General features: G+C 33.9%; 1 protein-coding gene across 2 annotated transcripts; it reads left to right on the top strand.

Annotated features, from left to right (window-relative positions):
- The first annotated feature begins 10,974 nt into the window (after positions 1-10,974).
- On the top strand, positions 10,975-14,576 carry LOC140962177 (uncharacterized). 2 transcript variants are annotated; one of them, XM_073421064.1, is made up of 8 exons: positions 10,975-11,138; positions 11,253-11,340; positions 12,271-12,450; positions 12,695-12,874; positions 12,993-13,166; positions 13,246-13,400; positions 13,551-13,677; positions 14,281-14,576. In XM_073421064.1, the coding sequence occupies exons 1-8, from the start codon at positions 11,092-11,094 to the stop codon at positions 14,290-14,292; spliced, it is 963 nt and encodes a 320-aa protein (XP_073277165.1). In that variant the 5' UTR covers positions 10,975-11,091; the 3' UTR covers positions 14,293-14,576. The 2 variants fall into 2 exon arrangements, with proteins under 2 accessions (XP_073277165.1, XP_073277166.1); XM_073421065.1 differs by having other exon boundaries at positions 10,982-11,138; positions 11,266-11,340.
- The last annotated feature ends 883 nt before the right edge of the window (positions 14,577-15,459 follow it).

Below are 15,459 nucleotides of genomic sequence, written 5' to 3'. Positions count from 1 at the left end.
AAAGTGTGTAACAGAAAATGGGTAAAATATAGTAACAAAGATAAGAATTTTTTTTACCTGTACTCAGTCATTGTTTATCATGACTAACCGTTCATTCGTGAGGACAATTTCTCTTAAATGTCCAATTGTTCCAGTCTTCGGTCTCGTGCAAATACGAAGTGGTCGAACGTTTTTTGACAAAACCAATTACATCTGCAGAGTTTTCACAAAGTTAATGAAACATTATTTTGAAAACATTATGAAATAATGGTCGAAGATGAAGCTAACGTTGGTCTAAGCTTACGTTGATCTTCATTTGCGTTATGCTCAGGAGTGAGTTCAATAAACCTCTTGAATTTGATATCCATTGGCATCGTTGGTCTCATAGCTACAACAGTATTTGTTCGTACATGATAACATAAAACTATAAATGTTGTTAACAAAACGGTTGGTCATTACGATAAAATTTACAAAATCAATCCATCATTTTAAAATCATACCAAACACCATGTTATTTATTCCAACATACTATTAATCTATACATCTCATTTTTTAATCACTCTAATTACTAATCATTTAGTTATCCTATCCTTCAAACCAAACGGAGCCATAAGGTAACTCGCCAACAAAGAGCGGGATGGCCCGATCACCACATGTATCACTAGACCCAACAACAGCACAACCACTGCAATCATTAAACTCACTGATAAAACACCATATAATCGAAGTCGAACCATGGATAAACAAACCAAATGAAGCACATACGAAGCACTGAATACCTCGCAGCATAAGCGGAAATCGCAGAGGTATATGTACACGGACCACACATGACAAAGCGTGAATGATGACTAAAACAAACACGCTATATACCGAGATTAGAAAGGCAATCCTGCGGAGATACAAGCAAAACCTGAAAGGCAAATATTGTGCAACGTCCACTAACTGAAGATTAGATAATGACATGAGAAAAAAATTGTTACTTTTTGGCTCCCAATAAAAGAATAAACATACGCATTGGAACAGCAACCGAACAGGAGAAAATGTATTTAATTAAGAACGGAACAACACTGCACAACATTACTTCATAACCTCCCTAACTTTCAACTTAGCAATTCCTAAGCCTGCTGGTTCTTGTATATATGGACAAAAGTTTGAATCGACCCATTGAAGAGAGGAAATAACAAAAACAATAGGCGTCTCTAGACTTGCAGATGACACGGTGTGCATGTAACAAATTTGCACGCGCGTAGATACAAATGCGAAGGAAAAAAATACCAGCCATGATGAGTGCAAGCAATAACACATGAATGGCTGCACATGAAGAAAACGATGGGAACACCGGCAGCAGTATTGATGGTTTTTTGGACTATGTAGAGAGGTAATTCCACACTTACCAAAATGCGTATTACGGCACTTTAAGCTACTGTTTACCATGTATGTAATCTACGGAACAGAGTGATGTTTGATAGCGAGAAGCTACATGTTCAAGAAATAGTGAAGAAGATCAAGATTCGGATTTATCTTGTATTCCGAACGCTACTGAACTATTGTTATATTGATGTAATTGTGTTGGTACATCGTATTCTCGCAAGCGGAAGTTAAAATTTTGTTCTTGGGCGTCGTGTGTGTAAAACCATACATAGGGCGTTTAGAATTATACCTTTGCGTTCTTAACACTGGACTCCAAACTATTCCGGTGTTTAATCGGAGATAGCCCTTCTTTTAAATTCCTACGAACGGCTCTTCAAATTTGATCATCTAATCAGGTCCACGATCGAAGACTATTTTTCTCGCTTGGATTGCACTAGAAATCTCAAGCGATTTGTGCGTTGAGACTGAAAGCCTCCGAATTTCCAAAATCCGGAGACGAAACGGAGCGGCGACGGAAGAAGAGATCACATGGCCGAAATTTTCCCTAATCTTCTTGAAGTATGGCCGAGAGCTCCATGAATCAAAATCATGGTTTTTATGTTAATTAATTCTTAATAAATCATTAACAAAAATTATAGATTCTCAATCCATAATTAAGCAAATCTAATATGCTTTTGGCCAACAATTTTCTTCCAAATTTCAAGATGGTGGCCGAGACATGTGTATGCAATTGGGGAAGGAATTTTGTGGATTTTATGGAATAAAATCTCTCTCTATGTTTATTCCATCTTATGGTGTATTTATAGAGTGAGACTCCCAATATAATTAGGAGTCCCCCTCCCACAAGAACTTTATATTTTCATTATAATTAAATTCTCATATAATTAATATATAATGTATTTATTAACCTTTAATAATACATGATATAATAATATCATATACACATATTTTATATCACCATATAAAATATACATGTACATTAATTAAATTAAATAACCATTATTTAATTTATAAATTAACTCTTTGGTTAATTTAATTCTAGACTCCTCTAGAACATATATGAGAATTTATGCATGTTAGTAGTCACCACTACTAGCACAATCATTTAATTAGTAAATTCCAAATTCACAAAAAAAATAATTCCGAACTCATTATAACCCCGATCGACGATCCGAAAGCGCCGATGTACCAAGGATATAAATCTTGTTCATATAATGAAAATTGAAATTTTCGAAGATCAAAATTTTCACTTACCATATTGGGCAGCTGCCAGTTTTAGTGAACTCCTTCACAAAACAGGCAGTTCCACTCTCCTTCCTTATTTAGCAATCATGCTAACTTCCACTTCTTCCATCCTATGGAATCGGCTCATAAACTCCTTTATAAGCTTCATGTTTGATCTCCATCAAACTATAGTCGCCAAATTCCAACTTCTTGAAATTTGACTATCTCAACGGGAACACGGAATCCGATACTTGTGTGACCCTCAATGGTTCAGGGATACAGCTAGCCGTGGGTTCACATCTCTATGTGATTCAGAATAACATTTATTCTTATTCGGGTTTACCCTAGTTAAACACATTCTTTTCATCAACTCCTTGATCAAGAATGTCAGAACTCATTTCTGATTGCACCCATCGGATCATAGTAAGAGCGTCTAGTAACATCGCCCCATGATCCCCTAGGTATCACTGATAGTGCCTGCAAGAACCTTTAATCATGGTTAGCGTACAATACGGTCCCTTCAACACATATATCCCGATCGAATCTGCAACCATTGGTATATCGAGAGTTGCATATGAATTCGATAACGATGTGATTTATCTTTGAGTACTAATAGTGGCATGGTATGTGCAACTAGGAAAACACATTTCCCTAAAACACATTTCTTGCTCTGGCCAGAGACTCCTTGCACTATTAATTCATCAGATCACATGGGATATCTTCACCCGTAAGCGAACGGTGAATCCCCGACTACAATGCATTTGCTCCTACGTATTTCGAAACTACACCCAACCTCGCCACCTGATGACCCTCGATGGAGACGGTAAACGGATCAAAGTGCATGCTAGTACGTATAGCCCCTACATTGTCCTGGGTCAAAGGACTAATGGTGTACAACCATAACTGCGGACTATTCCACTCGATAAGTGAGAACCACTTGGACAGTCCGAGGGAGGGTTGTTCAGTGCATCATCATATGATCACCCATCTGTGTGAATGGACATCTCCATGCCCTTACCAATGAAACATAGCGTTTACACCACAGATGCTAGTCTCAAGCTCGAGCGACCTTTATCCTTGTTTTAGGCGGCTGATTCGACTAGGAACATGTTTAGAATATACGGTACACTTCCTAACGAGTTTCATGATCTTACGTTGCGACGCAGACCTCATGGTACCTATTGTATATTCAAGGACTTTATCTATGCAGCTTGCATGGGTATACAGATAAAGTATAATGCCATAAAAAATGAAATCGTAAAATACTATTAAAATAAAGATTGTTTTACATTAGAGTCAATAAAAGCCCTAGCCACAAGTTGGCTTGTCGGGCACATACTCTAACAAATTGTTGGTACCTTGTTGGTTTTATTTGTTGTCTACTATCTCCTGGGAGGTCCAATAACTCTTTTTACCTCTTTGAGGATTGATTAGTTATTAAAAAAAAACACACACGAAGTAACTTATATAGAGAAAGACGTCAACATCAGCCGACTCATGGAACCAAAACATATATAGTTTTTAAGGTTTATTATATTCCTTACATAAAATGTATTGGATAATAAATAATTAAGATAGTTAATAAGGACGTCAAAATAAATTCACAATTAAAGTGACATATATTTATTCACAATTAAAGTGATATATATGTGTGTGTGTGTGTGTGTGTATGNCGACTGACCTCAAACCCAAGTTTGTGTTTGATGATTTAAATCAATTTACTTTAAAAACAAATTTATGAAATAAAAATATTTTTAAACAAATAATAATAATTTTATATCATGTAATTTACATGACGACGCATGTGACATATCGCTAGTTTATAATAAAGCGATGGTTGGATATGAAACAATTGTATTTGTATTAAATGAGCGAGGATATTTTAAAAAAATAATTAAAGATTCATATATTTTTAGTAATAATAAAAAATATTATAATTTTAAAAAATACAAATAACATTAAGTTAAAAAAATATTACAATTTAGGACAATAAAATAAATAAATAAATATATTTTTTTAAGTCATCGTTTCAGACTTGGACCTAGACTTGGTCACGAGTCTGGGTCGAGATTTCTCCGACCCTTAACCGGCCCGCTTTTGGTCGATTAGGTCCGGTTTAGCCCTTTTGTTTTTTAAACAAATATTATTTAAATAAATATTTAAATCACAAAAAATATAAAAATAGACTTACTGTGGTGACCCGGACGCTAATCATCTTCTTAATCGTCATTGAGATAATTGGATCAAATTAATTAATTTGGGTCTAAATTTTTTTTTATACAGTGCAGAACGTAATGGAGTTTATCTAATATATATATCAGTATAACAGTACAAGTCTTGTACAACATGCAATCAACTAAAACTAAGGTTCAACAACTAATATCAAGTGTTCAAACTCTATTTACATCAATGTCCGTAGTCTCCACTCTAATCACGATCTCTCCTCATCTTCTCGACCCTGATCATGTCCCACCTGTTGTCATGCACACATACAAGCACGACAACAGCCGGATAACTCCGGTGAGAATATAATCCCGTATAAACATGTATACATGCGATGCATAAAATCATATACAAAAGCATAAATCATGTATCAAGGAACATGAATCATAAATTACGACACATTAGTGAATACAGATAAAACTCTCTGACTCGTCATCTCCGACTCGACTCATCTCTAATCTAGGGATCCCGGTTCCTGGACCTTGGCACATATATCGACTTTCAGCGATAAGAGTCGATCCACTCCTAAGCCACATCGATATAAGTCAACAATCCAGTATCCTAGCACATCCGCCACAGACTTGGCACATCCGCCTATCCTATTCTGACAATGTGCAATGTGCCCGTGACCACTCGATCACCATCAGGCACCTCTATCAGTGACTCTCGCTCAATAGCTATCTGCTATACTCTGCTTTTTCTATAAATCAATAGACCAAGCATACCACATTGCAAACATTAATGCAATAAAATAAAGTATGTGGTTTTAGGGAAACTAGAGTCCAATCTGACTCAAGTTAATCTCCCGATTAACATTGACTTATACCTTTATTTCGTAATCTAGGTCTGAAGAATTGGAAGTTCTGAATTCAAGACCGTCTCTGTCAATCTGAAACGACATATCGAGAATAATAATATCAACATTCCATTCCTAATTCAATACTGAATCTGATCAATTTGAATCTAATTCAAAATCAACGGCATAACGTCACAATCCCGATATCCTGGTCAATACAATATCAACAGATATCAATTACAATCATAACCCATATCCGCTACAATCTGTAATCAATCAAGAATCCAAATCTGTCCAATTTCAATCGATAGAATCAGAAAATCATAACAATTCCAAAATCAACTTGTTATTCGATCTGACTTCGATTCTACGATGTCTATTATTCCCAGAACACATAATAATGATCAAATAATAATTCCTCCAATATCATAATTTCAAATCATGAAGGAACATAATAAAACTTACATCTCTTTGAAGTTCTTGACGAGAGGATCACATAACTGCGTTCGGATCGAAGTTCTGATAACCGGATCTTGTAGAATCGAATTCTAGGCTTTGGAAGGAAATCTTGGAGAAATTCTATGGAGCTCTCGGTTCTTCCCGTAAATGGTGAAGGAAATGAAACTTTATTTATATCAAATGCATGACAAGTGTCCCACTCAAGTCATTAATTGCACTTTAGCCCCTGAAGTCTTCACTATTTGCAATTTTGTCCTCACAACTCTTTTTAATTCAATTTCAATCCTATGGAATTGTAAAACCATGGAATATGACTCAACATTCCAAAATTCATAAATTAAATAATCTCGGATTAACATGATAAAATCTCGGGCCTTACATTTACATTTATATAGTTATAACTATATAAGTTACCAATTTATCATATTTTGATGTGGATGAATCAAAGTTTACGTAGTTCGCTAACCTTTACATACAAACATTTAGGAGTTGTGATGCTCAATCACTCACATTTCTTCTCGTCGTTGTTCTAGATGTTCCCTCAATTTTATCTTGGTCTTCTTCATCACTTTTAACATTTTGTATTCGGTTATAATCGGGTTTTGATCAATGATTTAGCAAATATTAGGATTCCAAAGATTGCTCCACTGCAACTGTTGAAATAGGGCAAGCTATAATTTTTTTTCCCATTATAGACAATATTGGTTATATTTGTGTTTTTTGCGATTGTGACATCGAAACTTTCCTCATCTGCTTCATAAAAATCGAAGTAGTAGTAAAATGATTCTCAAGTTCCTGACTGGAACATGAGGATCCTCGTGTATGTTTCGTCTACTCCCTTAATAAAAATTGTGTTTAGAAGTAATATTACTAAAGGTGGGCGTCGGTCGATTCAGTCCGGTTTTTCTCTACAACGGTTCGGTTTTGAATATATCTGGTCCAAAAACAAACAATTTTATTACGGTTCGGTCCGATTTTTTTTGTAATACGGTTCAGTTTATATGGTCTGTTATATACGATTTTATAATATTTTGTTAAAAAATAAAATTATACATCACTTGATGCTTGATGGATGCAACACATATAAAATAAACAATGACACTAGATGAGTATAACATGTATGATTACAATACACTTATGACTTAACAATCTAAGCTTCAATATCAATTTGAAATACAATTTCAAACAGTAGCTCTTCAATAAAAGGATATACATTCATTAAATTTCAATTCTAAGACTCCAAAATGTACATAGATTTTGCATCTCAAATCTCAATACATTTAACAATATGAGCTTCAGTAACAATTTGAACTTTCAATGGTCAAATTCCAAAATCTTGTTTTCAAAATTAGAAACAAAAATGACATTAAATTCATCACAATAGTTATTATGAATCACAATGTTGAAGCATAACTTAAATATATATAAACTTACTGAAACTAACAAAGATCTTTCTCATTTATTAACTCATTATACAAAAAGTCCTATAGTTAAATATAATATGGTCGGTTCAGTTATTTCGGTTTTCTAGGGATCAAAATCGTAAACCGAACCAAAAACCTGTATTTCTTTAATTTTGAAACCGTAACTGGCCGAAAAACCGAACCATTTAAACCGAATTTTTCGGTCCGGTCGATTATTTCGGTTTTAACCAAACTATGCTCACCCCTAAATATTACTAGTGATAATGTATGGTGTCTCATGTGGAACATTTTGTCCACCATATTTAATTGGTGTTATATTCATGATAAATTTCATATAAATGAGTTTTAGTAGTAAACAAAATCAATGAGATAGATGAAACTGCTTCCGTAGTAGGGTCTAAAGAATCATAATATAATGTTAACATTTCTTGTAAATCATCTAATTTAAGTCTAGCACCTAAAACAAAACCACATAATATTTTAGAAATTATTTAAAAAATATTTTTCCCATTTTATTTTTATGACATAAATACATTGAACTAAATCATTATCACTAGATTTAATATGTTCACTAAAAATAAATGCAATATTGCAATAATGTGTTAAAAATAAATGAGAAGTAGGATAATAAACACCAGATAATTGGTCACTAACTTCAGTAAACACTTTTAAAATTTCACAAATAATATATGTTTAATTGATTGAAAACAAATAAATATCACGAACTTGAAGATGTTATTTATATTCAAAAGATGATAATAACAATTTATATGTTGAATTCCGACTAGTTAGAACGTCTCATGCAAACCGTTAGGCCTCATACCATTTATTTTGCAAAATTTGTCTCATTGTTTCATAGCTTGGGAATGTGTCAATAGATAATAAATTGCGGTCCTAATTGGTTTAATATGTTATTCTAAATTTTTTAGTTCATCTTGAACATATTAACTTAAAATACGACACTTGCACCTAATATGAAAAATTTTCCACATAGTTATTATTTACATATTTTAATGAGCTCATTAATATAGAAGAATTTGCAATAGTATTATCAAAAAAAATTGAAAAAACTTGATAATTTAAACCATATTCTTCTAAAATAACAAATATAAGTTAATAAATATTTTGCGTCGTCTGTGATTCCTTAAAACATTTATATGTGAGTTTTTTTTAACATTCAAAAAACTGTCAATCCAATGACATGTACTACTCATATATGAACAACTTTGACAATGATCACTCCAAATATTCATACAAAAAGAAACCTTACTATTTAAACTAGCAAATTCTCTAATCAATTCTTTTTTTTGTTCAACAACTATTTTTTAAGGTCTTGGTCTCATGTGAAACCGTCTCACGGATCATAATCTGTGAGACGGGTCAACCCTATCCATATTAACAATAAAAAGTAATACTTTTAGCATAAAAAGTAATACTTTTTCATGGATTACCCAAATAAGAGATCCGTCTCACAAATACGACCCGTGAGACCGTCTCACACAAGTTTTTGCCTTAGTGTGTGTTTGAGTATATTTCGTGGGATATATCTAATATAAGGATTTGCACTTGTTTAAAACTAATTTTCAAAAGATAAGTTATCATTAAAACTAAAAGATATTTAGCTATTTCTTCTCTAAATTTAGATTCGGAAATTAAATAGTTGAAAATTTACTCGGGTTGGGTCGACCCATTGAACAACGGCCACGTCGTTGTGACCGTTTATCATCAATAACCAAAAAATCATGGTTGTTCATTTCAAATTAATTTTAAAATAATAATAAACGGTCGACTTTTGGAGTCGATCAACTCCAACAATAACTTGATAGATAGATTGATCCGCGCTTATGGAGCGCGGACGCTGCTCACGTGGAGCAGCGTCCACGCTTCGTAAGCACGGACGCTATTCCACGTAAGCGACGGAATATTTTAGCGACGGAATATATATCAAAACCCGTCGCTAATTAGCGACGGTTTATTAACCCGCTAAAATTGAATCACCGTCGCTAAAATTAAATCATCGACGGTTTATAAACCGTCGCTAATTGGAATCCGCGACGGTTTTAATAAACCGTCGCTAATTGGAAATACCACCGAAAAAACCGAAAATCCAAACCGAAAAAACCGAACACCGAATCGAACTGGAAGCCGAATTTTGTAATTCGGATATAAATGTTAAAACCGAAGTTTATTTGGTTCGATTTCGGATTATATGTAACAAAACCGAAAAAATCGAAAAAACCGAAATTTTATTAAATTAATAATATTTTTATATTTTTATTTATATTATATATTTTGATATGATATTTAGTGAATGAAAAACAATTTTGAACAAATTTTAGTTGATTGTTGTTTGTTTAATTAATTTAGACCTTATATTTAAATATTTTACTAAGAAAACTTAAAGAAAGTTAACTTATTATATTTTTCAATATATTTATATTATTAATTTAAATAATTATACCAAAATCGAAATAACCAAACCGTTTTAGTAGAAAACCGAACCAAACCGAAGAAAAATGGTTCGGATATCGGATTATATATTTCTAAAACCGAAAACCGAAAAAACCAAAATAAAAACCGAAAACCGAACCGAATCAACCGATGAACACCCCTAACCCTGCATACTTGTATCAACAGCGTGCTCATGTACGCCTATAATATTGAACTTTCAACGACAAGCCATTTTTGTTGTAGTGAAGACAGAGAAAAAAACAAACAAGAAATTCATCAAGACTGGGATATCTCAATTGAATGTTGTTCATTTTCCTCAACATCATTCTGTGGTCGAATGTCATGTACAAGACGCTGCGGACCAACATTAAGCAAATTTGTAAAACTGTGTATGTTCGACCAAGACGGAGTCTTAAAATCCTGCTGACCAAATCAACCACCCCTGAATCACTGAAAAAAACTAGGTTGAATAGTAGAGGTTTCTGAAAAAACTTATTTTTTGATGAGTTTATTGTCTGTTTTTTTCTCTATCTTCACTACAACAAAAATGGCTTTTCGTAGCTCGCAAATTCTTTTTCCGCAGCTTATATTGCAAGCTGCAAAGTTGCAAGCCGTTGAAAGTTCAAGATTATCTGCGACGTACATGTGCACGCTGATTCAAATAAAGCGACGGTTTAAAACTGTCGCTAAAATTAGCGACGGTATAAACCGTCGCGGATTCCATTTTCGCGACGGTTTAGCGACAGTTTTTATATATATTCCGTCGCTACAATATTCCGTAAGCGCGGATTGCAGTAGTTTTGGAAATTTTTTTTTTTTAAATTATATTATTTTTAAAAAAAACCCGGAAGACCTACCGAGTCAACAGGTTTTTAATCCGAAAGCCGTAACCAACCATCTTTAATACGGAGTACGGTCATGATTCCAGATCAAACTCCTTGACCACGGGTCAGGACCGAACCTAAGCCAGACCTACTTGGGCCCCTTAGCTTTGTAAAATTTTAATTTGTTTTTTTATATATTTTTTGTGTTATTTAATTAAAAAAAACCCTAAAACCCCGAAGACAGCAGCAACACAAACCCTATTCAAGTAGCCTACTTCTCGTCGGAGTCTTCTTTGATTAGCCGGAAAACTTGTTAGGAAGTTGTGTCAAGCCGCGGCGGATGGCGGAGGTAGACAAATCTGCACTCTGCAACGAACGAATTATCAGGTATGTCTATTTTATTGTTTTGTTCGTAAGTTTGATACTCAATTTCAGGTTACGTTTTCCAGTATTTCTGATCGAAACTATGCTTTCTCCCCCCTTTTCGACGTGAAAATCAAGAGATTCTCCACAGTTGGTTGCTGTGTTGAAAGAGATTAAAGAAGGCTTGGATATGGTGAGGAGTAAAATCCAGGCTTTGACTGTCAAGGTATGACTCCTCGCTTGCATTATTCTATTGTGGGTAGAATAAAATACTTGGTTATATAGATGATGCGGTTTGCTTAATAGAGCTTTAAGAGACCCGATTTAGGTGCTTTTAATGGGATTGATTGGATTCGTGGTACTTAATTGCTACTTAGATTGGTTGGTTGAGGAATTATAATCTCCCTCATTTTTTCCATTTTATTTTTGCCTTGAGGTGGATGGGGTGTGGTCGTAACTTCTAATTCTTGCAGCTCTAACCCTGGAATTACATAATTCATAAATCTTGTTGGTTTTTCAATTATACCCTGATTTTTTTCTAGTTGGTCTCTTTTTGGCTGATTTGAGTGTTTTATTTTTGGTGCTAAATTACATCACCATTCGCCGGTGGGAATTTGAGGCGAGTTCTCAACATTACTTGGATGTCCTGTGCCTGCCTCCCTTGGACCTCTAGTGGAGACATGTTTGTGTATTTAGGCTGTCATTTTTCCCCTGAAACTGGTCGGATATTTGAAGCAAATCAAATGTCAGGTTTTGAAGTTTCAGCATTAGTCGAAGTTCCTTGAGATTCCTTTGAAAGCTAAACGAGAGTAGTCAGTGAGGAATAGGGATTGCAGGAAAAGGCGATCAGGTTTGGATGTTTAGGGGTGTTGTGATACATTTTTTATCGACCTTTTTAAATGGAATTTCCTGTTAAACAAAATATATGGACCCCAAGTATCAGTTGTGAACACTCTTTATTTACCTTTTATTTGCTCAGTTCTTTGGGTCTTGATTGTCTACTGTCTATATCACAGTTATATACACCCTGGTATACTCAAAAGAATGAATTCTGGACTCCTTCTTGTTAGTTTGTGAAAGTAAGGTTAAGATAGGGGAAAAGAAACTAATGGATTTGATTTGTTGCCTCATAATTGTCCTGTGATTTTTTGTACAGGTGAAAGCTGATGATTTCCCCACTTCGGATGGAATAAGCTATCTCGAGGCCAAACATCTACTGCTTTTAAACTATTGCCAGTCACTTGTCTATTATCTACTTCGCAAGGCAAAAGGATTATCAATTCAGGGGCATCCGGTAGTCAGAAGTCTTATTGAGATAAAATTATTTTTAGAGAAGGTGCTCCTTATGCGCTCTCCCTCTTCCCTAAATGTGGAAGTGGAATGAAAATACAGCTAAAAAAATTAATTTAAATAGATGAGAATCATTGATGTGTCCTGGTGTTTATGCATAATTGATTCTACTTTGCATGCTATATATATGCAGACAAGTTCCAAGATACCAATTCATAATTTAGCATTGAAAATGGTTCATCATCTTCCTTATCTATAGGATGTTTACTTTAGAACCTGGTTATATGCAGATTCGTCCAATTGACAAAAAGCTCCAATACCAAATTCAAAAGCTAACAAACACTACAGCAACCACATTGGAGAAACCAGGTTCAGTCGAGGAGGCTGATGAGACCCAGAAGAAAGAGGATTTGTTAAAGTATCGACCAAATCCTGAATTACTTGTGAGCAAAACGAATGCTACTGAGGATGTAAGTCGATAATATTCCACAAGATTCATTGTCACGCTTATATATAAATATGACTTACACGTCAGAATCTATCATTTTCTTGTTGCACTTTCAAGATCAATTGAAATTGTTATCACAGGATGATTCTGGCATATACCGACCCCCCAAATTTGCTCCTGCTTCTATGGAGGAAGGTAAGATGTCCCGAAAGGAGAGAAATGCTTTGAGAAAAGAGAAGGAGACTATGCGACAAGCAAATGAGAGTGCTTATGTCAGAGAGTTAATGAATGAAATGGAGGGAAGGCCAGAGGAGGTTGTTGGATCATTTATGTTTATTCGACAATTTTCTGTCTCCACCGTATGGATCTGTGTTTGATCATGGCTAAATACAGGTTAGGGAAACTTTAGGAACAGAAAGTAGAGAAATGACGAGGTACGTCTCAAAGATGGAAGAACGTGCGCGACAAGAAGAGGAACTCTTTAGTCGTGCTCCTCTCACAAAATTTGAGAAAAAGAAGATGAGGCACTTAAAGAATTCCAGAAGTGGGTAAGTTTTGTGTGGACCTGACATGATCAACGTTTTATGAGATTCCGTGGCATTATCTTGAACAAATTTTGTTTTCAAATGATATTTAGTTCTCCTTTGCAATGTTGACCGACTGATCAAGTGATGCTCCCTCCATTATGATTATGTCAGGTTAAATGGTCTGACCGAAAGTTTCTATGATGAGATCAAAGCTTTACCTGTAGAAGGCAGCATCACAGAACAATCAATCAGCTTCGACAGTCCTAGCCACGGAGATAGAAAATTTAAGAAGCACAAGGTATATGTTTTTTCCCTTTTCTTTTATTTTAGTCGTTATTTCAAGAGAAATGAACTACAAACATCTTCATCCAATGTTGCATTCTTTTGGCACTTTAATATGCTCTATTTACGTATTAATGGTTTTGTTGGAGGGATGTCGATCTCGACGTGACACATCTAAGGTCGAAAACTGAATATTTTATCTTATTCATTGTGACTTTGCTTAGATTTGAGAATATGTACACATTATTAATCCAAAATTAATTAGCCCAGAGTGATGAGCTAGGTTGCATTAGTAGCTGGCGATCTTGATGAGTTACAGATTACCTTTATTTTGATTCGTGGTAATCTGTGTCCATTCAAAAACTAAAAAACTCTACAAGAGTCAGCTTAAATGGTGTGACTAGCAGTCTATTTTTGAAAGGCCTAGAAGCATGTTCTTTCTCGGGAATGTAGTTTCGGTTTTCAGGCCTGAATATGTGATAAAACTTGTGCAACATTAATATCCAAGAAATCTTGGTTGAAATCATATCATGCTCTTTAGCTCATTGTGTCAGTTTTTCTCTCTTCATTGCTATGATTTATCTGCACAACATGACCTGAGAAATTGATACGTTTACAGCGAAAGCGCTAGTGACCATGCACTCAACATACTCCAAGTGAAAATAGAGATGGTTCAGCAGATATTCGCCTTTGTGTGTGCTCTCGAAGCCATCGTTGATGAATTTCAGGGAAAAGGGGCAGCCGGTTTCCATATCTCCGGAGTAGTGGTGGATTGTTCGACGTTCTTTGTATTACTTTTTTGAAGTACACTTTATTTTGGAAAACAATACAACTCATGAATATTAGAAATCTTGTTCCTTCCTCCATAAGATCACTCGTTGTCCATTATTTATGGTATTATTATTGTTGTAAAAACCTCATAGTTTCGTTATGATCACATAGGTGTCCACAATGGATATGTAACATATTTATAATTTTTTAGTTATAACAAAAAATATGAAACAAAAAGTTAATAAATAAATTAAAAAACAAGAGTGTGTTTTAGTTCAAAACATTATTCTCCGAAATATTTTCTTTTAATTATTTTTTATAAAATATTTGTTAGAAACAAATTTTTTTAAAGTATTTATTCATTCTCCCTTTGAAGCATTCACCTTCCCAAAAATAACATAAATTTCATCACCGATTTTCTTTATGTTTTCATGTTTTCTCAAATGTGTTCTTCCCTTTTGTCTTTGGTGATCATCGGTAGGGTTGGTTCTGGTCGGCTTTATACAATTTTATTTCAATTTTTGGTTTCAAAAATATACAATTCGATATCCAGACTACTTAGTTCAGTTCGATTAAGTTTTCTACTAAAATTGTTTTGTAATTTCGGTTCAATCTATTCAATTTAAGCAATTATTTAAATAAGTACTTAAAATATATTTAAAATATAATATCTTATTTTTTGGTTAATTTTTTAAATCAAACTTGTGCATTATCAACTCTAAATGAATTAAACAAATAATAATAACTAATAATTAACAAAAATGATGCTTAATTCACTAAATATTATTTTCAAAATTTATAATCTAAATAAAAATATAATTAAATAGTTAATTTAATCAAATTTTTATTTTTTCAAACATAATTATTAATTTAATTAAATTTTGATTTTTTTCTGTCAGTTCGATTTTTCACATTTCATCTAAAATCAAACCATATGATATTAACATTTTTATCCAAAATAAACTTTTACAAACAATATTAACCCCACGTCTCTCAAAAATATCACCACAAATAAATTGACACAATT

This window comes from Primulina huaijiensis, chromosome 16 (genome assembly GCF_012295235.1).
Source record: "Primulina huaijiensis isolate GDHJ02 chromosome 16, ASM1229523v2, whole genome shotgun sequence".
NCBI lineage: Eukaryota > Viridiplantae > Streptophyta > Magnoliopsida > Lamiales > Gesneriaceae > Primulina > Primulina huaijiensis.
This window is presented reverse-complemented; position numbering and strand designations above follow the sequence as displayed.

Bases quoted from the DNA above. Each gene is read 5' to 3' on its own strand.
- LOC140962177 (XM_073421064.1), top strand. From the start codon at position 11,092: ATGGCGGAGGTAGACAAATCTGCACTCTGCAACGAACGAATTATCAG. The intron at 12,875-12,992 runs GTAAGTCGATAA...TTGTTATCACAG, and splicing joins AAACGAATGCTACTGAGGAT to GATGATTCTGGCATATACCG. The intron at 13,401-13,550 runs GTAAGTTTTGTG...TGATTATGTCAG, and splicing joins TTAAAGAATTCCAGAAGTGG to GTTAAATGGTCTGACCGAAA.